Source organism: Tachypleus tridentatus, chromosome 13 (genome assembly GCF_004210375.1).
Source record: "Tachypleus tridentatus isolate NWPU-2018 chromosome 13, ASM421037v1, whole genome shotgun sequence".
NCBI classification, from domain to species: Eukaryota; Metazoa; Arthropoda; class Merostomata; order Xiphosura; family Limulidae; genus Tachypleus; species Tachypleus tridentatus.
The window spans coordinates 124,638,005-124,661,775 of NC_134837.1; the positions used below are offsets into that span (position 1 = coordinate 124,638,005).

The 23,771-nt window shown below is 35.3% G+C and overlaps 1 protein-coding gene across 4 annotated transcripts in view; it reads left to right on the top strand.

Moving 5' to 3' along the window:
* Positions 1-879: 879 nt before the first annotated feature.
* LOC143239095 (single-stranded DNA-binding protein 3-like) overlaps positions 880-23,771 on the top strand; it is a 54,433-nt gene continuing 31,541 nt past the window's right edge. For all 4 annotated transcript variants that reach the window (XM_076479912.1, XM_076479913.1, XM_076479916.1 and 1 more), the window contains exons 1-5: positions 880-1,183; positions 1,723-1,795; positions 4,627-4,688; positions 7,782-7,866; positions 9,816-9,857. In XM_076479912.1, coding sequence (XP_076336027.1) covers positions 1,128-1,183; positions 1,723-1,795; positions 4,627-4,688; positions 7,782-7,866; positions 9,816-9,857 — 318 coding nt within the window. In that variant the 5' untranslated portion in view covers positions 880-1,127. The remainder of the gene's footprint in view (positions 1,184-1,722; positions 1,796-4,626; positions 4,689-7,781; positions 7,867-9,815; positions 9,858-23,771) is intronic.

Consider the following 23,771-nt stretch of genomic DNA (forward strand, 5'->3'; position numbering starts at 1 on the left):
TATGGTTATGTATATCAATCAACTAGATTAAATTCAAATCACATGAGAATAGTAGCATTATTTTTTGTTTTAGAATATCTGCTACATGTATTTATTAAGTACTAAACACATGTTTTTTTTTTGTCTTAACGTTTGTTTGTTTTGAATTTCGCGCAAAGCTATTCGAGGGCTATCTCCGCTAGCCGTCCCTAATTTAGCAGTGTAAAACTAGAGGGAAGGTAACTAGTCATCACCACCCACCGCCAACTCTTGAGCTACTCTTTTACCAACGAACAGTTGGATTGACTGTGACATTACAACGTCCCCACCGCTGAAAGGGCGAGCATGTTTGGTGCGACCGCGATTCGAACTCGCGCCCCTCGAATTACGAGTCCAACGCCTTAATACGCTTGGCCTTGCCGGGCCGTTTGTCTTATTCTTTAACAATTACATATTATATGCATTCGGTGCTCAATGATAAACATTTTCAATGAAGATTACAAATTCAGAGAAATTTTTGTTGTTCGTTGTTTTTACCTGGAGTTAATCCGAAATATTGGATAGAATTTAAAACAACAACATTTTTCTGAGGTTGTTTGTCGTATTCCTTGAAAATGGTTTCGATCTTTCAGTCGACACTGAAAACTCTAAAAAATTATGAAAACAAACATACCTACAAGAAATGCTTTTTATTTATTTTTGAAACCCATAATTTCTTTTTTACTTTTCCTGTTACAAATGAGGGACTTGCTTGAAAATTTAGCAAATAATACTAAGAAATAATAACAATTATAATAATAATAAAATGTTCAAAATGGCCTTAAAACTGTGTTGTTCTTTTCTTGATGTAATTATGCTTTAAGTGTTCATTTCAACATTACGCTCAGAAGTCTTTTTCGTACCCAAGGTAAACAGTTGCCTATTGAATAACACTATATTTGTATGGAGGGTTTCCTTTTCTACGTTCATGCGACTGCCGCCAATGGCTCCTCCAAGTTTCACTACGCCATGACGTAGGAAAAAGCACTAGGATATCCAATCATGTTGTAGCCTGCGACAGATCAATAGATGTTTCTATGGTAACAAGGTTGGTGTCGTAGTATGTGTCTTGACAGGTGCGTAACAGACTGACACTTCAACCTCACAGCATGTATGCGAAAGGAAAAGGCTCAACGGTACCATCCGATGCTCAAGCGAGGGAAAAGTAAGTATGATGGTGAGACGATTTTGTTCGCGGATATAATTTACGTTTTACCATTGAGTACAGTAGGCACTATGAGTATGAGTGGAAACAGTGACTTTTTTTTCTTTTAAATTTAAGTTTTAAATAATTCACAGACTATAAAGTAAGATAGTTAAAAGTAATGCTGAGAATTGTAACACTGATGATGTTTTAAATTTGTATTAATAATATATGTTATGTATTGATTAAGCCTACTTTTAGATTTCATGCAAACTTTTGCTTCACTTTGTACTTAAAACGGAAATTTTTGTCAATGGGCCTAAAATACAGGTTTATTCCATAAAACTATTTGTCTCTATATTTTATACCAATTATTATGAAACTTTAAATTTAACTACTAGAGCAACAAAATTCGTTGATTAAAATTGAAAAAATAACAGGCTTTAGCTGAGCCCGAGGCATATGGCATAGCACGTTCCATGTGAGACTAACTGGAGGGGGAGGGAGGTTTATAATTTCCAATTGATTTTTATACTTATCTTTATTTATATTTATAACAGGTTAGCCTTGTACGTTTATGAATATCTTCTACACGTAGGAGCACAAAAGGCAGCACAAACGTTCCTGTCTGAGGTAAATATTACGTTATTAGTCTTACTGGTTAATAGGTCATTGTAATCTAGTAGTTACGTCCGGCGCGCACGAGCGCATCTATGTCAACTAAGGCTACTTCCAACGTATGACACATGCAACATTCAAAAGAAAATTAGGCTTAACACAGTTACGTTCTGGTAACATTTGGGAAATCCATATATTAAGATATATATATATTTAAGATTACAACTCGTGAAAACAACCGGAAGTTTTCAAAGAATACAGAATGACTTTTACCATGATAAAATAATGCAAATACATGAACATAATCATTCAAGTAATATCACATGGCTTCAAAACGTATTTTAGCGCTTTTTAACTAATTTTAATAAGAAGTAAGTTGTAAATTTATATTTACGTGAAAAAGGAAATATACTAGAATTTTGTTATTGTAGTGTTTTTTGTTGCTTTTTTAAACAAACATAGAATATATAATGCTATCCTCTTCTGTCAGTTGGGGAATATGCAACTCGAACGTTTTCAGGTACATTAGGTCATAATTTCAAGTTTTATGAAATCAATGTAAGATTTATATTTTTAATTTTTGTTTTAAAAAGAACGTGCGGAAAGAAAAACATTTAAGAAAATTATCAAATTTATTCTTGATTATGTATGAAATATTGTATTTATAAGTTTGTTACAAAATAATTTTTTTTTCACCACCATATTTTGGAGCATGACATTATTTTTGTATGAAACACTTTTGGCTCTTGATCCTAGCTTGTATCTTCAGTTGAGTAGCACAGTTTTGTGGATAACCTTTGTTGATAAAAAGCAAATTGTGACATTTATATAAGGCCTTTTATATCATTCTTATGGTCTGATGATTAAGGCATTTGACTGAAACTGTGGGTCATGGGATTGAATTATGTTATTAAAAATTCCATCCCTCTAAGCCATGGGAACATTATACCATTACATGTAAAGTGAAACCAACAACTGATGGTATAAAATACTTGCTGTCCGTGTAGTCTATTGCTTTAAAATTTGTAATGGCTAGCACAGATAACCTTTAAATAGTTTTAATGAAAATAAAATGTGCTTTATAGATATGAAGCAAAGTGGCCCAATAGAATATATGAATCTTATTTATTTGTGCTATATTCTGAAGAAAATGGGAAGAGAGGACATAAGATTTGGGAAAATTGGCAATTCTTTAGGTACAATGGTTTTATTCTTCCAACAGGACAACTGTTGTGTAAAATAAGTTGCGATTGGCAGCAGTTTAGGCTTGCATTTTTCAAGAATTTAAGAAGAGGGTTGGTGATTTCCTAATAAGTAGTTTAAATTTTTACTTTTTTCAGATTTGGTTGTATAACAATAGTCCAGAAGGAATAAATGGTCCTTTGATGTTTTTCAGTTATGTCTTATGATTTTATGAAATCATCTTTAAGAAGTAGAGAAATGCCTGTTTTTTTCTAAATTACCTTTTAAGATGCATTTTAGATGTTATTTTCATAGTGATGCAAATGAGATACTATCAGGTCATCCCTTTAGAAATGTCAGATTTTAGATTCAGAAAAAGAGAAATGATTTCAAATACTTTTAATGTTAGTTAATCATTAATGTATGTTCCATTATTATTAATTAATTCCTGCCAATGATTCACAAGCTTCTGAATGCCACTTCTATATAGTTCTTGGTTTGGAGGAAAAGAATGTGGAGAGAGTAGTTTTGACATCTTCATGTGTTGCAAGCTCTTTTCCATCAAGATAATTCTGCAAACTTTGGAATAGATGATAATCAGATGGGGCAAGGTCTGGAGAATAAGGAAAATGTGGAAGTTTATTCCAGTCAAGCTTTTTTAGTCTTTACAGATGTGATCCTTGCTGTATGAGGCCATGCATTATCCTGGTGTAACATAACACCTTTATGATTGATCAAAGCAGCCCTCTTTTCTTTCAGTGCAACATTGAAATGTTCTAACTGTTGACAATAGAAGTCTGATGTAATTGTTAAATTGAGTGGCAGCAACTTAAAGTGGATCACGCCAACAGTATCCCACCGAATGCTTAACAAGAGGTTAGGTTGAAGGTCGATTTTGTGCTGTGCTTTAGATAGTTTACCTGCACTGAGCCATTTTCTGCAGTGCTTAACATTTTTATAAAATATTGAATTTTCATCTCTAGTCACTAACCTGTCCAAAAAAGGTAAGTTACATTCATGAGAGTGCAAACATCCATTCTTGCTCTAAGGTTGGCTTCTGTCAAATCATGGGGGACCCATTTTCCAAGTTTTGACACCTTTCCAAGCTGTTGTAGATGACAGTGAAATGTTGAATAGGTTGAATTAAGCTTCTGTGCTAGTTCTTTAACTGTTACAGCCCAATCTTCATCAAGTGCAGCCAGCAGCAAGTCATCATTAAACACAACAGGATGGCCTGAAAGTGGTGCATCACTTAAGCTGTAGTTACCTGATCTGAACTTCTGAAACCACCTTCAACATTTTCTGTCATTGAGAGACTCCACACCATAAACACCTTGAATGTTTCATGTAGTTTTTGCTGCAGTATTGCCTTTTTAAACTCATAAAGCATTATATGCCTAATGTGCTTCTCAAACACATTCATCTTCTGTAGGGTTTATTTGATTAATGATCTGAAAAAGTGAAGTTGGGTTAGTTTCCTTTATTTGTTTAAACATTTTTATACATGTCCTACTGTATATTTTAATCATTAAAGCCTTCTACAAAGACAGAAATGATGATGCACTTTCTGTATTGAATTTTTGGACATTACTTGTGGGATGACCTGATACATACATTAACTGATATTTTACTCTAGTTATTTCTGATAGTGTTTTCTTTTCTAGATAAGATGGGAAAAAAACATAACATTAGGGGAGCCTCCAGGATTTTTACACTCGTGGTGGTGGTAAGTGAATATTTTTAACTTATTAAAAAAAAAAAAAGTATAAATCTTGAGAAATGTAAAAATGAGTAAGTCTTATCTGGTTACAAACTTTAAGTTGCATGGTTAAATGAAGCAATCAAATTGGGTCCACTGTATCTCACTGTTTTCCAAAGAAGAAGTTGTGGGCCCCCCTGATCACCATGAAGCTTTTTCTGTGAGGTTGTCAAAACATTGGCTGAAAACAAAGACACTGAATTAATTTAAATAATTAAATAATAAAAATAAGTTGTTTAAAATTATAATTAATTAATTATATTACAAAATTGTTTCAGGGTTTAAAACGAAAATAAGATAATCTTACATAAAAGTGTGCGTATTTAGGTGCTTATTTGTTTGCTTATTTAATCAAACATAAAAAGCTGATAAAAGGCCACATTAACTTATGATTTAACAGACATATTACTTCATAGATATCATTAAAGTTAATTAGTGTTCTTTTTTAAATTGATAAATCATATTTTAAGGCATTTCTTTAGGTTGGGAGGAAGCTCAAACTTTTTTTTTCACATCAAGAGAGACTTGAACTAAAAGAGTGGTGACCTCTGCTGTTTCTGACAGGTGAAGGAATAATGTCCCATTCTACCCTGTTCTGTAGCATGATTGTATGCACATTAATAAACAGGATACAGTGAAAATTAATCCTATCTAAATATTTGAAGCTGTAATTACAGCAGTGAAATAGCATTTTGATATATTACCCTAAAACAAGAAGTATATATCAAAACCTCAAAAAAGGTACTTCTGGAATGGGATTCAAGCCCAGTACCATCATCATTTACAGTCATTGGTATGCCACATACACTTGATGTAGCTTGATTTCTTTCACCAGAAATCTTTTTAACAGAATGTAGTTAGAAACCACAATATTCAAAGTCTTACAGTTTCACCCCAATCTCATTCCTAGTACCATCTGCAATAAACTTCAGAACTTGGAATTGGACCTGGTAGTTCATTTAGTAAGAGCATTAGACTCGAAGCAGAATGTCCTACTCAGGGCAGGTCATTTAGTATCTTACTGCATCGTGATACCAAAACAAAATGAGCATTTTGTTATTTTCTGTTTGTAAGATTTTATGTTTGGTCTTGACACTTTTACAAAGTGTTCTAGAGAAAAATGCCCTCGTTAGTTGATGGGTGCATTATAGCATTCAAACTACAGTAAAGACTATTTACTTTGTTAGTCAAAATGGTTGATAAATATTTTAACCAATTTATTAAAACTATAATGAAATCAACAGGTATATTAGTAGTGAATGAAGAAAATTTGACAAATAATGTACTTTGTGAAATAAATATAAAGTGAAGTAATAGGAGAAAAATAACCAATTGAAATGTTCCATAGTATCAGTTTATATTTTAGTAATACTTAAGTTTATGTGGAGGAACTTTAAATTTGTTACTTGTTACTTCTTACTGAAGTTAGACATTAGTTATTTATTTATTTGTCCATTTTTATTTTCCTTCTGTTAACACACATGCTTATTTTACAACATGTAAGATGCTGTGTCAGTACTCTCTAAGTTAAGGCCATTTTAACATAATAATTCATTCTATTCTACAAAACAGCAAAGGACAGTGCTAAGTGTGCATTTGTATCATTGAGTTCCTTCTAAGTGTTAATGTTGTACCTGTGCATCATTTGCCATTCATGTTTAATGAATAATGATATTAGGTTGTTTAGATATTCACCCTTACTGGCCAACCTCTCTCTGTTATGGTTAATGCTTTCAGTATGTTATACAAGCTGTGTTTCAAGATGCAACTGGTATATGGGTCTCACTTGGAAACTCCTGAAGGTTTCCTGGCAGTTATTAGCAATGGAGAAAATTGAAACAGCTGTCAAAAATGGGAGAATTAATCAATTAAAGAGTTATAGAATCCTTTTGGGACCACTCAAGAACCTGTTTATGTTCATGGTAATCAGAGGCCAAGAAATAATTATTTTGAGGATAGACACTTAAGCATCAGCCAACTTATAGGGTTGGTGCCTCAGTTTATTGCATCTAACTTGTGCTTGCTTATTAAGTTTTTTAGACCTCTAGAGATATAATATTATTACATTAATTATGTAATATTATGTATTATATTAATTATGTAATATTAATTACGAGTCGCGCGCCTTAACCCACTTGGCCGTGCCGGGCCTGCTCTTGAGCGAATTCTCGTGTCTCGGAATGAATGAACAACCGATTTTAAGTTTATTGATAGTAATTTGTTTTTGTAAGTAAATTTGTTGTAGTGAACTTTGGGTGGTAATTTAACTTGTAACTGGGAATTGAAGCATGCTAAGTTCAAAGGGGTAAACACTGCAGCATATGAATTCTTGGAATGAAGACATCATCTTTGGCATGACCAGTTGTTACTGTTGCTTCAGTAACTTGTGGTGCTAATGTCTTAAGAAGTAAACTTGTGCCATTACATAATTTTGGAGGTTCAGTAATTTAGAACAACATTACTGGTGAACTACCCTTTAATATCAGAATGTGACATGGTATCTCTGGTGGTTTAAGAGAATATAGGATTTCAGTTGGTAACTTACAGCATCAACTATAACTGGAACACTGAAAGTTGAGCTGTAGGCAAATTTGTGTCCAAGAAGCATGATTTGTAGTAACAAAAAAATTTGTGTTATGTTAAACTTTCTCCAGCACCCTTGAAGTGTGCTTGGTGTGAACACGTTTCCAACCAGGACTGTTTCATAGCATTAAAGTTCTTCTAACAAGATCATGATATGAATAAATTTTCAACTTTACCATCAAGATAGCATTTCTTAGCTTACAATAATTGGTATTTTAACTGCAGTTAAAATTATGGCCTTTGCTTTACTTCAATGTTTCTTTTGAGTAAAACATCTTTGCGGACAAGAATGTTGGAATCATCAATGTGATGTAGGGTTAAGACAGATATGTATAGATATATTACATTACTTACAATCTATTCAGTTTCTAATGGTGACTTTGTTTTTATAGGTTGTGTGTTGTGTTGGAAGATAGGTTTTGCAAATTACTGTTTTTTGATAGTTTATAATTGCTTACCCTTGTTTCATTCCTCTAGTGTCTTCTGGGATTTATACTGTGCAGCACCAGAAAGACGAGACACGTGTGAACACTCAAGTGAAGCCAAAGCATTCCATGACTATGTAAGTTATCATAGTTTGAAAGTTAGTCAAATGCCGGATATTGAATTATTTCAGTTGAAGTTCTACAGGTTTCATGCATACGAAAATTTACTCCCAAGGGTAGTTAATAGATTAATTTTGTTATTTGTAATGGAAGTTTAAGATTAAGTTTAATCTTGCTTTAATGAAAACTGTGAAAAATCATAATTTTTTCTGTCATTTGTGTGTACAAATCACCCAGAGAGAAAAACATGTTGAGAATAGCCAGGAAGAGCAAAGTTGGAAATATTTATTTTAAAGTATGACATTTGCCTTTTCTGTTAACAAATTGTTATGAAGTTTAGCATCTCAGTCATAGTTGGTCCACATAAAATTTCTGTGTAGGGATGTTTTTCCCTCTTTTGGTATTACTCTTGTATGTGGGAAATGCTATATATAGTGGGGAATAAAACTATCATTGTTTGCATCCAACAACACTGTGAACAACTAGTAGTTGAAACAAAGTTGTAGTGACATTGTGAAACTTGGTGCAGTTACAAGTGGTTTTGATAAATATTGACACTGTTTTTCTTACCAACATAAATAAAAGACGAGTTGACAACACTTTTTGGAGGACAAGCTTCACATCTTAATGTAATCCCCTTTACAAGCTATTTACTGAAGTCAAAGGTAACCTCTTATAAAACTATTTTTGTGGACAATTAAGAGCAACTTATCACGTTGAGTTTTAAAACTTAAGAATTGGAGTAAGTGAAAGATAAAAGCAGTGTGTTTGTGTTTTTATTGTCCTATCATATACTTTTTTGTAAAAACTACGACCTTGCATATTTTGTTTGTAATGATTTAGGTTATCTGGTTTGTTGTCACGGTAACACACAACTGCCCAATAAATATATCAGTAGTAGTAAAGCTATCACATACATTAATTGTGAATAGATTTTTTTTAATCAATACTATGAAACAATAATGATAAAATTTAAATAAATGAAAAACATTGCAAAGAAAATCAAAATTAATGTTTTACATTGTCAGTAGTATTAAAACTTGTAATGTGTATTTACATATGTGTATGTTGTATGTTTTTTCCATCTAAATTGCAAGCGAACAAATGCAGTGCATTGCCAGTATAGTGGAAAGTAGTTCCTGTTTTGATGGCAATATAAATAAAAAATACATTGACAACAAAGTGCTTAGCAGTCAGTACAGTGGTGGATATTTATGGCTATACTTTGATCCACAAATGTGCATCTTAATCCAGTCCTTTACTAGCCTTGCATCTGTTGGTGGTAGGGAAATTGTCCATTTTCAATGTTCAGAAATGATTTTCACCAAAATGATGATCTAGACTAAATGATTTTGTTTGAAAATAAGGATGTGACTGGTATAAAAAAATAGTTATATTTACCATCTTAGTAACGTAGTAATTGTAGCTGCATGCTGTGACTCGTACTTCTTTGCCATTGGACATTGAAATCTAAATGGGTTGGATTGTCTGGCTTATGATAATAAAAGACGTGATTTATTTAATTTTACAAAATTAATAGAAAACTATGTAAAAGCCATGAAAAAGAGCATGACAAATGTACAGCTGAAATTTTAATGTGAGATAGATAATTTTTCATTTAAAAAAGTTTAATTATAAAATTAATGTAAAAAAAAATGCAGCTAAGAACATCCTTCGTTAAAATCACAGAATACTTTTAACCTTGAAAAACGATTATTTAAGACCAACATCCTTAAAGCTACTCTTATGGACCTCCTCTGATTAGCTATTTTTCAATAAATGACTCTCAGCAAACACTTTTCTTCCACCTCAATTAATATGTTCGTTGGTTACCATGAAATTTTCATTACTATCGTAATTTGGAATTTTGTCAAATGCACTCACAGGATACTAAAGTTATAGGTGAGTATAGTAGAAATATGGTTTTGGTTTTGTTAACATAATTTCGATATTGCTTATGTTGCAGGGGTTTGTCAACTCTGGATACGCAGTGAATGGAATTGCTCATGTAAGTAATCCAGTTTCTCTGGAAATTTTTTTTGTTCCTTCAGTAGGTGTGTATTACTTAATAATCACTGTAGTTAACATCTTATGTTAACTTGGGTAAGGGCTAGTGGAACATGCTAAAAGAGTTTTGGCTGTGAACACCTTTTAACTTCCTTTAAGGGACTGACTAGACATAAGAATGTGGTATTTAAAATGCCTAGTTTATTATAAAAAGAATAATAACACCCCTGCAAGTTTGAACTTTGTAAAAGTTGTTTTGGTTTAGTAACAGATTTTCATTAAAAAACAAATTTCTATCGCAAGGATTTTTACAAATCGGGAAAACAACAACTCGTACTTAGATCAAATTATTATTTCGTTTACCACATTGAATATTTTATTGTTATGGTTCTATAAAGACTGATAAGACTTGCATCACGATCAGTCTATAGAAATCTATAGCCACCAGTTGTCAACAGTTTAAACATAACAAGATGTGACCCAATTTCGATGAAAAATGATCCATGAAAATGAACAAATTTGTACGGACTGTAAAAAATGGATATTGATTTTGGATTATGTGTACAGGAATTATAGTAGAATTTGTAAAAAATTTCAAGACAATAAAACCATTGCAAGCGTGTGTTATCTATAACTATGCTTGTAAGAGGCATTCACACCGTAACAGTTGCTGTTGTAACAAATGGTTTAGAGAAACAGTATTCCAGCCACTGGTGTTTTTGTTGTATATCAACCATCTTCAAAATCTCTATTTAATGAATTGTGTCATCAGTGATAGATTAATAGATATGACAAATGTAATGATTAGGACAGTATTATTATGTACAACTCCTAATTTTTCAAAAGCCATAAAGGGTTACATAAAAATGTCAAACTATGATAGGCTTAATGTCTTATGACAGGTGTAGTTTCTGTTCTCACCTGCATAAGGTAGGTGTGATGTATCAGTGACAGGTTGGATAATGGTGATTACAAACAGGGTGAGGGAATCAGTGTGGAAATATTTCTTGCATCAAAAATAAATGAATCTGATGTTGGAAATTCTGACTCCAAATATATGTCATAACAGGGAACATTATACTAAGTTATACAAATTGTTTCCTTGTTGCTGCTGTAATATTTGATGATTTGCACCAGGGAAGAACAAAATGACATCACCTGTCAGCTCACCGTGTAAATGCAAGGGCAGGGCCATGCACCGCATATTTTAAAGTATAACATTCCCCTCCCCAACACACAGATACACCATTGAATTTTCCACAATGTTACCAGAGGGATGTGAACTAGCTAACTATTATGGCTACTCTCATCGAATATTGTGATTGGCTTTTGCGTTGTAACGCCCTCAGGACTGAGAGTGAGCATGTTCAATGATGGGATTCGAATCCAGACCAACACAACTACAACACTTCACTTGATTAACTTTTAAAAACCATGTAATCATATCTTAACTCAGCCATTGTAGCAGTTTACAAAGTAACTTTTTTTGTTTATTCAGCTGCCCAAGTCAGGTGAAACCCAGTTTAACTCTTTTAACCGTTAGAACAGTAGCTTTGTGTAATAACGCGCAAAATGTTAAAATACTTAAGGTTTCTCATGCTCTAAACAAGTTCAAAACGTATTGATTCATTAGAAACTCTTCATTATGGATTGTATACTACAGCTTGTTCTTGGTACTAGAAACAACATTGGTAGTATACATAAACAAAGGATGGAGTAACACCAGAACATATGTTTGTAGTTCAAATACATAGATGGAATAACACCCAAACAAATGTTTGTAGTTTAAATACATAGATGGAATAACGCCTAAACAAATGTTTGTAGCACGCGCACATACACATACGCGCGCGCGCACACAGATGGAGTAACGCCCAGAGAAATGCGTACGTGTATCATTCAACTACTGCATGTTTAGTTAATGTTTGTTAGAAGTATAAATTGCGAGTTGATGAAGTTCCATACATGTTTATACAGTGCAGTTGTTAGATTTACGTTAATATATGCTTATCTGAGTGTATTAAAAATACCCTTACAATATACTTTAGAAACTGTCGTGCATCCATCCATCAATATGTAGCGCCATCTGTTTGGTTGAAAATATATTTAAGTAGTGCATGATTTGTTAACACATAAAAGAGCATATGCATATATTTACCGGAATATCGGAAGTGTATGCCCATAAAGCAGTTAAGTAAGCTGGAAAAATCTTGTGATAATCCTAGTCATCTTAAGCGTATTTTTAGTACATCTTCACATAATATATCGTAACCAATACTTTGAATGGTTGGTTTTTGCACAGGAAGTAAACAAGTTTTTCGGTGTGTGAATTAGTTGGAAACAAGACAGAGTGTGAGAAATTAATTATTGCACCCCATTTTTAAAATTTAGAAATGTATGTATAGAATATAGAGAAATCAGGCCAATGAAATTTAAAATCTGTAAATACTGTGGCCCCACTTCTCGCTGAACGGCTGTTTTATACAGGGTCTTAGTTTTGATTTCAAGATGTAGTGAGATAAAGGATCATCAGTGGTTTGTTATATAGGGCACACACCGTGACTCAAAACTACTGTTTTTTGAAACTAGGGAGTCGATTCTCTTCCTAATGTGACACGCTACAACACAGTATTATTGTTTAAGTGAAGGAGGACAATTCTTGGCCAATGAAAAATTGCCCCCTCTCTCCTCGTACATTAAAATCATGCCTAAGGTTAAGATTGCTTATTTGAAACGCTAAAACACTCATATCTTCATACACATAATAAACTAATAAATTAAGAACTTAATTACTTTTAACTATATAATTTTTGCTTAAAGCTAAAGGCTATCTGTACATAATCGTCTCTAATATTGAACTGGTAGAGTAGAGGGAAGGAAGGTAGCCAACATTATCCGACCACTCAGACCAAATAGTGAGGTTTCATCATCACTTATCATGAAACATCCACTGCTCCAAAATGCGGGGTACCAGCGGGACACGAACCGTAAACTTTCAGATTCACAGTTGAAGTATGCTAAGCATACTAACCCCGCTGAAGGTAACAAAAAGACAAATTGCTCCATACAGGTTTGCTTAATAAAATGTATAGTCGACAGAGAGCACTGAAAACAAGTGGTGAATTAATTGGAAGTTTTTTGTTTGTTTTTTAACTGGAATAATAAAGCAGATTTTCAAACATTTAGCCGTGTATTTTTTGTTAGTACAGTACAGTGTTTTTATATTTATAAATTAGTTTTGTAATTTGTGTGGTGGATCAAGATACGTATTGCCTATTTCATCCGCGAGGAGAATTTTAAAGTCACGGTTAATCCCACTATTCGTTGGTGAAGAGTGCCCTAGTAATTAGCGGTGATGAGTTCTGTTGGTCAGTAGGTTGCCTCCCATGTGATCGCAGTTTAAGATTAGGAACAGCGGGAAATAAAACTTGGAAGCTTCGAAGACAATTCTTATAGAAATGGAAATCCAGCACTAAAAACACAAATAAACTAAGAAACAAAATAAGAAATAGACTCCGACAACTAAAACCAGACAGCTGGGATAAATGTTGTCCACAACTAAACGACAATAACAGACTCGAGACAATTCTTGACACACCTGAAACGATTCACCTCAGACAGTTAACTACCTACCTCTAGATACACAAAATAAAATAGCGTATGTTAACAATGAAAAGGTATTTAAAGAACGTGTTTAAAACATTCCTACGATAAAGTTAATAACTTCGTAACACTTAAAACCTAGCCTGGTCGTTAGGGCGCTCGACTTGTAATTTGAGGGTCGCGAGTTCGAATCCCCGTCACACCACAAATTCAGTCGCGGGAGCATTATTACATACGGTCAATCCCACTATTAGTTGATAAGAGTAGTCCAAGAGTTGGCGGTGAGTGGTGATGACTAGCTGTCTTCCCTCTAGTCTAACACTGTTAAATTAGGGACGGCTAGCGTAGATTAGCCCTCGTGTAGTTTGCGTGAAATTCAAACCTATCAAAAGCACCAGAATTCCCTGTTAACACGTAAAATATAACAAATGTCGATGAAACGGAAAACTGTCACTAGTCAGCTTATTAAAACTGAAGTGAAACAAACAACGTACCAGAAGAAAATGGCGGACATTAACAGTACTCATTAACTTATCACTAAGTTCTGGATACGTCCCGGTTTCTCGAGGAAGGAAGTCAGTAAATAAACCGATCAATTACCGCCTGATCAACATGGCCTGCTGTGTAAGGAATATTATCGAATTAAATAATAAAGCAATAGACATAAATTACCGAGGAATTCAAAATGGGTTTGAAAAATTTAGACGGACCACGGACCACTTTAGTGAGATTAACAAAAGCAATTATAGGTAGTTTCAATAAAAACGAATAGACTGTCGCCTACTTTCTGGATGTCGCGAAAGTTTTCGACACTGTGTGGCACAATGGCAGAAATGGAATTCCCGCAGAGGATTATTTGCTGGCTGTCCAACTTCCTGGAAAATAGAAGTTGTAAAATAAATGTCAGGGGAACCTTCTCTGAGTCATTTACCCCAGTGTTCCCCAAGGAGAGTGTAGTTAGCCCTAGTCTATTCATAATGTATGCGAGCAATATGAATATGCCCTAAAAAATTGTTTTGAATTTCGCGCAAAGCTAGACGAGGGCTATCTGCGCTAGCAGCCCTTAATTTGGCATTGTTGGACTATATGGAAGGCAGATAGTCATCACCACCCACTGCCAACTCTTGGGCTACTCTTTTGCCAACGAATAGTGGGATTGACCGTCACATTATAACGCCCCCATGGCTGTTAAAAGACCCAAACTTTGGGTATGTATAACAACTGGCAGACGTTGTTTCGGTCTGGAAAAGTGCCCCCACTCCATCATAGCAGCGACAAATCTACAGCTGTTATTAAATAATATAGAAGAATACTGCCAGAAATGTCGCATAAAAGTGTCCCGAAAATTCAGTTATTAATCTTCACAAGACAAAAAAACATCCACCAAAACTGTACTTGAACGGAACACTTCTCCAGACCATAACATCAACAAAATTTGTAGGTTTAACCTTCAACGTGAAGCTAATGTGGGTGAAACACGCGTATAGTATATTAACAAAAATTTGGAAACTCACAAATTATGCAAGAAGTCTAGGCAGCAAAATCCGAGGAATCTTACCAGACGATATAATAAAAGTGTACAAAACGTATATACAACCCGTCATCGGGAATGAAGTGCTCAACATGGATAAATATTGTACTCAAACACAAAATCGATACAAAACTCAGTAATACAAAATCCCTCGAAGCACACGTCAAACTTTATACATAACTAACGCGAATATATAAACCGTGACTGGTAGATACTTGTATGATTCTCATAAAGTATTTTGAGAGTTTGACAAAAAAGCGATGTGCTACGTGAACTAGATCGCTACAATATACGTGATGGAATTAGGCCTAAGTACCTCTCTCTTGTTATATATATATATATATATATTATAGAAATAGACATCTAATAAGGCCACCTATACTACTAGACACACAAGTGTTGGACTAATATGATAACATATAAAAAGGATTTTATATGTAAAATGTTCTTGTGTTAGTTGAGAACCAGTAAAATGTGTTTGTGTATACCGAACTGTTATTTAAGTGTAAGACTTTACAATATGGAACATTAGCGACGTTAAACCTAACACAAGAATATTAATGCAGATACCTACCTTGACATTGCCCTGAAAGGGGTCAGAGCCAGTGCTGTTTATCCTGGCTCTCATGGTGAATTAAACAACAGTTCGGACTAGAGAAAGAGGTCCTAGTGACCTTTCCTGGTCTACGAAGGCCAAAATCCCGATAATGAAAGAAGCGAAAATCTTGGTCGTTTTGCCCTAAAATAAACCGTTTATATTATAGTTATGAACAAAGTTAATGGCTGTGAAACCTCTCGGTATTACAGATAAAACGGACATCTTTCTGGGTCCAAAGAGCCAAATGTTATTAGGAAATAAATGTAAGAAGGTATGCACCGACTGGTGACCAAATCTATAACTATTGCATGATTATTGGTAATTGTACTGTGGGTAGTAACACGTTTTCCTTGAGCCGGCGGATAAAAATTATCAACTATGGATAATTAAATAATCAATACTGGTAACCATTGAATTGTCTTACAAGCCGCTAGGTGGCGCTTTTACTTATCCCTATAATCGTCAGCAATTATGTACTAATGCTGATATAATATCTAACATTTAAGTATCGAAAATCTATTGGCAGCAAAGTCTCGACATCCCTTGTGGTTCGGGATATCAACCAAGGCGCTTCTGTTCACTTTAAGAATGTGTGTAGACTGAGACATGATCTAAGAATTAGGCAGTAAACCTCGTTAAGTAATCAAACCGTAATTAACATTGGATTATGTTGATTTGTAGGTATACGTTAATTAGGCGATAACCTTTTTTTCTTGCTGTTATATCAGTCAGAAGCTTCGGCTAATGGACTTCTGTGCATCGTCACGTTTACAGTGTGTATTTTAGTCGAAACAAACCTGCGTGGTACATGGCATAGGTTTATTGAGGTGATTGTGCATTACGTAAATGGTTGTGTTGTTCACGTAATAAAATGGTGTTTTAAATGTTGCCCTGAACTACATTTCATAACTAATAGTCTTAGAAATTTGTATTTAGTGACGACGTCTATTTCTGGACTCGCAAGAGCTGAAAGAATCGAAAACTGTAGTTCGCAAGTATCTAATTGTACGAAACACTGTTGTTTACTCAGAAATATAGTAATAATAAAAAAATGCATATATATTTGGTATTTCTACAAAATAAAGAAAACGTTTTGTGTAATATTCATGTTACAGTTTTATACTATGCGGAATTTTTATTTAAAATTTACTTTATTTTGTTAAGCCCTATTTATTGAACATGATTGTTTTAAGCCATGTCTGTGAAGCGAGTTCAATATTTACGGTGGTTAATTCGCTAAGCTCGCGAGCTTGTAAACACATAGTATGGGTTGGGTACCGCGGGGGCACACTGCGTAGTTCCCATTATGTAAATTTGCGCAGCGTTAAATAATAACGTTGGTGTTAAATCTTAACTTTTCAAAACGTATTTAACACTGTTGTGCTAAGCCTTGTTTATGTACGTAATATATACTACGGTGAAAATGTTTATAGTAAATTAAATTTTTCTCTTCAGTCACTGACCGGCGGATAATGGTGCCCAGTCCTTGAGGATGGGAAAGAACCCTAGTATTTTGGAATTAAAAGGTCAAAGGTGAAGTACGCCATTATAACAGTAGCAACTGTAATTTCGTTGTTTTTTGCTGTTGTTAAAGCAAACACAACTACAAAATATGCATGAACATGTCAAAACAAACAAACACCAAATCATAATCAGAAAGGAAGTGACGATTATATAAGTTGGTGTTGTACAACTTGCTCCGGTTCATTGGGTTTTTTTATTTTCATTCATTTTACTCTTATTACGTGTAATTACTCTTCAAATTAAAAATCACACATCTCATAGTTACTTCTAAAGCCAGAGATGTCTCCAGTACAACAGAATTGAGTTTTGGTTTTGATTTTAAACTTCCATTCCTCGTAGAGCGTGGTTCGTTAAAATTGAGAAAAGCCGCATTATTGTGTAATTCTTTCAATTTTTTTTTCTCCGCGTAGGCGAGAGTAATAACTTGACAGTCTGTGTGAGTTAACGAAAAATAATATATTGAATTATATGGTATATATGCTTGTATATTTATTCTGAACATCGAGTTAATCCTATCGATTTTTGTCATTACTCCCAATATAATTCATCGATATATCTGTTAATTCTGTATTATAAACGCCTGCGTAAAGTAAACGATCGATCATTGGTTAGTTTTGTCTGGTTGTCCTTGCGGCCCCTGGTTTGAGGGAGCGTCTGGTAATAGTGGGACGTCCTTAATATTTCGTCAAGACTCCCCCCTACTTCCTATGTAGGAACTACTATACTTTACTTCAGCCCTTGTAATTCGATAAATATATTGTGTGATTTCTAGAATAGAAAAAAACAACAAAAAATAAATGAAAATGAAACATTTTGTCTGCAATTAACATACCACTGATTTCAAGAACAACCAATGAAATTGTGGTGTAACCAGTGTCCTTTTCTGTGTTTGTTTGAACAGGTTCTGATAAAAATTGGACGAGTTTTTCATTATATTAATGTTTATTAAAGAGGGCGCCACATGTTTTAAGTCGTGACTTTTATCCATGTGTCGATTTCTTTAGTACATTAGATACCAAGAGTTTGAGTGAATAACGGAATATAATATTGATGAAATATTAAGATATATAAGTTAATGTTACAGTACTACTAGCTGTTCAAAGTCGCCATGTCACTGTTTAATTAAACCGAAAGTTAAAACTGGTTATTGATTAAAACGCTATGATGCGTGTCGGTTCATGTAACTTCAGTAAGTTCTGCGCAATTCGATAAAATGAGTTGTAGAGTCACTTCGCAAACTTTTAATTAAGTATATTATGTTGTGAGTATCCAGTACTTGTGGTTAAAATGGATCATGATTCAATCTCGTAGCATCAATTTTTCAGAAATATTCTGGGGGCAAGCCCACTGACACCACCCTTCCCGAAGTGGCAATATCCTTACCGCACAAATTTACATTTTTTGACGGCAGTGTATAGTATAACGATATACACGAATTAGAAATGCGCAAAGGATTTATGAAGATTTATGTCCAAAGCATATTGAACATATATTTGGGTGTATGTTTCAGCAGGCCTAACATGGCGTCTTTTAGATGTCTAACAGGCTGAGCTCACAACTAGAATGAAAAACTTTTCGCAAAAAAAATTTAAGTTTTTATACGTTTTTCCATAGTAGTTGGCCCCTGGTGGTTCAAGGTTAATTCTGAGTGTCCACGACGTAAAATCAAATTAGATTTCAAATAATCGCGGTGGGCAGAGCACTCAAAACATATTGTGCAGCTTTGCACATAGCAACAAACAAATGATTTCGTACCTCAGTAGACGTATTGAAGTTGTTGTTGTTTGGAATTTCGCACAAAGCTACTCGAGGGCTATCTGTGCTAGCCGTCCCTAATTTAGCAGTGTAAGACTAGAGGGAAGGCAGCTAGTCATCACCACCCACCGCCAACTGTTGGGCTACTCTTTTACCAACGAAAAGTGGGATTGACCGTAACATTATAACGCCCCCACGGCTGGGAGGGCGAGCATGTTTGGCGCGACTCGGACGCGAACCCGCGACCCTCAGATTACGAAGCGCACGTCTTAACGCGCTAGGCCATGCCAGGCCCCAGACGTATTGAAAGGAATGTGAAATTAACAACAAACGGCTGCAATGAAATGTTTTCTGTAACAGTTATAAGGACTATTGATTTTCAGTGTTTCATCGGCGTTTAAACCAAAACAAATCCACAACAGTTATCCATGACGGAGAAGAGCATAAGAAGGCTGGACTTGCATAAAATCGTTAAAGGTTAACAGTTTCCTAACAGACTTGAACAAAAATATTCAAAGTGGTTAATAGTTTTTCAACAGACTTTCACAGCACGGAATGGCCAGGTGGTTAGGGCGATCGACTCGCAACCTGAAGGTTACGGGTTCGAATCCCCGTCACACCAAACATCCTTGCCCTTGGCGTTGTAATGTTACGGTCAGTCCCAGTATTTGTTGGTAAAAGAGTAGTCCAAAAGCTGGAGGTGGTTGGTGATGACTAGCTGTCTTCCTTCTAGTCTTACACTGCCAAGTTAGGGACAGCTAGCGCAGCTAACCCTCGTCTAGCTTTGTGCAAAATTCAAGAACAAGCAAACTTGCACCAAAATGAACAAACTGGTTAACAGTTTTAAAAATAGCTGTGGGATTTTGTACGATAAATCAAACTACTTAAAAAATAAAGTACACAGCTACCTACTTTATTAGGACCTTCTGTCCAACTGACTTTCTCCGTGGTTATGATACAAGTTTCACAGCATACCCAGTCTTCAGCAGAGGATTGCAGTGATGGTGGAGACTTACAAAATAATATCAGATTTGCTTAAGAGACAGTGATGGCCAATATCATTATCTATTAAGTAATTTTGGGTAAACGAGCACGAGGTATTGTTGCATTATATTTTTGGAAAAAAAACAAAAAGCACTTGACCATCAGGATGGATGCGACTATCATCAACGATCAAGTATAAACTGTATCTTATGTGCTCTAAAAGGTTGCAAAATCTTCAACGAAAACGTCCCCACATCTTACGCCACCTCCAGCAAATTGTAGTACCAGATCAACAAATAATTTTCACTATATAAGGGTGAGGTGCAGCTAGCTCATCAGGCCTTCTCAGATGCTTCCAGTTATTTATTGTTGGCAGTATTTTCTCTCAAACAGCAGGGACTGATGCTTAACTTATTGGATGGCCCCTTATACGGTAGGAGTTTATCTTAGAATAGCTGGTTAAATAAATGGCCTTTGATATAAATAAAATTTTCTGTTGAGGAACAGCCGGTGTTTTAGTAGTTCAACAATGTTAATAAAAGTAAATTCAATTTGAGTCATCATATGTAAACAATTGCAGTATGATTCACAATGGAGTCAGGATTTATTAAAGTAATTACTATAATTCATAAAATTGCTTTCGATTGGTCACTCTTAACCCCCTTATCTTGTTGGCTCAGTGGTAAGTATGGTAGATTTTTACTCGATGTGGGTATAGTACAGATAAGCCATCGTATAGCTTTGTGATTAATAAAAAACGAAAACTTAAAACCACGCGACTATCGCATATATGTCACAAATGCGCAACCTTTGGTCTAAGAGGTTAGAATAAGATTTTAGGACCCTGTGGAAGTCGCACTCTGGTGGACAATTAGTGTCGCTACTTTCAGCCTACATAGTTATTAAAATGCTTATAATGGTGACTTTCATGAAAGAAGTGAAACGATGTAACTTTGGACATGAACGAGCCTCTTTTGCCCGAAATTATAGAATGCTTCATCTCCAACTATCCTTGCACAAGCTTGTGTTTTAAATTATTCACGCAGAGCCATATAAAGGATATCTACACATAGCTTCTATAATTTTAAACTGATAACTACGTGGAATGTGAAGAGCCTATGAACAACAGCATCCACAGTCATCTCTTCGGATACTTTTCTCTTAGCAAATAATTTGACCATCACTTTTATTATTGGGCCCATAGCGTCAAAGTGTTGAGTGCATTTTTGCAGCGATACGACGCGAACCGTGAAACTTGAACTGTGAATGTTAAGTTATTCAGTATCTTCTACAGTGATATTTGTTAGATTCTATTCAACAGGACGAAATCTTTTGGGGGATCACTGAGATGATATCATCGATTTGTAAACTTCTACTTTCTGTACATAAACTAGAGTTCTTAAAGAACTGATTTTAATCAGACTTTACAGGCAACTTAAATTGGTATTGAGGAATAATCCTATATATTTGGGGGAAACAATGTCTAGGTCACTATGTATACACATAACCATATTTTTTACCAAACCAAAGAAATGGTAATGGTTAAGAGGATTACAAACCAAAGGGTAAAAATGGTCAGGAGGTTACAAAACAAAGAAGCAGTAATGTTCAGGTGGATTATAAACCAAAGAAATCTTAATGGTTAGGTGGATTACAAACCAAAAAGGTGGTTATGGTCAGCAAGATTACAAATCAAGGAAATGGTAATGGTCAAAAGGTTTACCACAAACATGGCCGCCAAAACTTGCTTGTTCCTTGTTAAGTACAATCCTACGCAACGGGTTTTCTGTGCTGTGCCCACCCAGGGTTGTCAAAAAACTGTCTTTTAGCGTTATAAGGTTTTAAACCTATCGATGAGCTACTGGGAGACCAAAATTTGTCAAATTATTTTAGTTCAGGTGTTCGAATACGACACAGAATAAAAGTGTAGAAAGAAGTGATGAAATCATTTCTGGCATAAGAGAAGTGAGAAACCTTGCCTGACTTTTCCCCAGTGCATAAATATGTAAATATTTGATATTATTCTGTAATTAACAATGGCCTGGCATGGCCTAGCGCGTAAGGCGTGCGACTCGTAATCCGAGGGTCGCGGGTTCGCGCCCGCGTTGCGCCAAACATGCTGCCCTCCCAGTCGTGGGGGCGTTATAATGTGACGGTCAATCCCACTATTCGTTGGTAAAAGAATTGGCGGTGGGTGGTGATGACTAGCTGCCTTCCCTCTAGTCTTACACTGCAAAATTAGGGACGGCTAGCACAGATAGCCCTCGAGTAGCTTTGTGCGAAATTCCAAAAAACAAACAAATTGTAATTAACAAAGCACGTTATTTCCTCATGCGCATGATTGCTTGTTTACAGGTTATAATTCGATGGAAAGGTCACCCCTTTGTTATATTACCGTCAAACTTGAGATCGTACGACGCTGTAATTTAGGGTTCGTTACCAGAAATTGGCATAGTGCATCGCTTATTCTGTAATTTTGCAAAATAGACCCAAAATAAATGAATGATGAAAGGTTAGATTAAGACAACCAATCTTAATTTACGGAAGTCTACGCATCAAATGAACTACGATAGTTAATATTACTCTATAACAAAGGTAAAAGTTCAAAGATCAGGAACATTCATTTCGTTCATCGCTCGGAATGGCATTTGATTGTCGTGCATGGAACAGTGCTTCTGTAAAGAGGTTTTATTGATTCATCTATTCGAAAATAAAAATGTATAAAGATAGTACCTTCGCTCCCCAGTGGCTCAGCGGTATGTTTGCAGACTTACAATGCTAAAAACCGGGTTTCGATACCCGTGGTGGGCAGAGCACAGATAGCTCATTGTGTAGCTTTGTGCTTTATTCAACAACAACAATAGTACCTTCGTCTACAAAAACTTTAGCACAACAAGTGACTCTGAATGGTCGTTTCTAAACGTTTTTTAAAGTACATGTTAGTGTTTTTGTCATATTCAAAATTCGAAGATCAATACAGTGAGGTTGTCAATACTGGAATCGGTTAACGGAAACCGGTTTAAGAGTTGTTAGTAACTTAGAGAAATCGCTTTAGAACGTGTGTTTTGAATTTCGCACAAAGCTACTCCAGCTAGCCGTCCCTAATTTAGCAGTGTAAGACTAGAGGGAAGGCAGTTAGTCATCACCACCCACTGCCAACTCTTGGGCTACTCTTTTACCAACGAATAGTGGGATTGACCGTCACATTATAATGTCCCCACGGCTGAAAAGACGAGCATGTTTGGTGCGACGGAGATGCGAACCCGCGACCCTCATATTACGAGTCGCACGCCTTAACCCACTTGGCCGTGCCGGGCCTGCTCTTGAGCGAATTCTCGTGTCTCGGGATGAATGAACAACCGATTTTAAGCTTATTGATAGTAATTTGTTTTTGTAAGTAAATTTGTTGTAGCGAACTTCGGGTGGTAATTTAACCAAAACACAGAAACAGATATCTAACGTGAAATAGTTATTCAGGGAAATAGAATGAGTAAAGAGTTTTATTTGGGAAATTCGAAGTTAAAGAAAGAGGTAAGAGATTTAGTCATGTGATTTCTAACTAGTGGTGCTGGACTTGTCACTCGAATTGAGCAGGATTGTAGTGATTAGTGAGTAGCATTTCCGGCTGCGGATTGTAAGGTAAGGGTGTCAAGACGAGATGATGCTAAACACGCTTCACTACTAGAGCGCGTTATAAATGTAACAGTCAGGCCTGTTATTCGCTTCAAAGAGCTGGACAAAGCCCTTGTAGCGGCGTGCACTGCTCTTCCGACTGGCTTCCTTCACTCTAATCTGGCTATTTAGCCCACATGTACACAATGTTATATTCGATCTGAAAATTTATATCCCCAGAATTTAGAGTGACCGTAAAAAACTCCCGTAGTTCAAATGTTTATACGTAAAATGAACTTTATCAAATC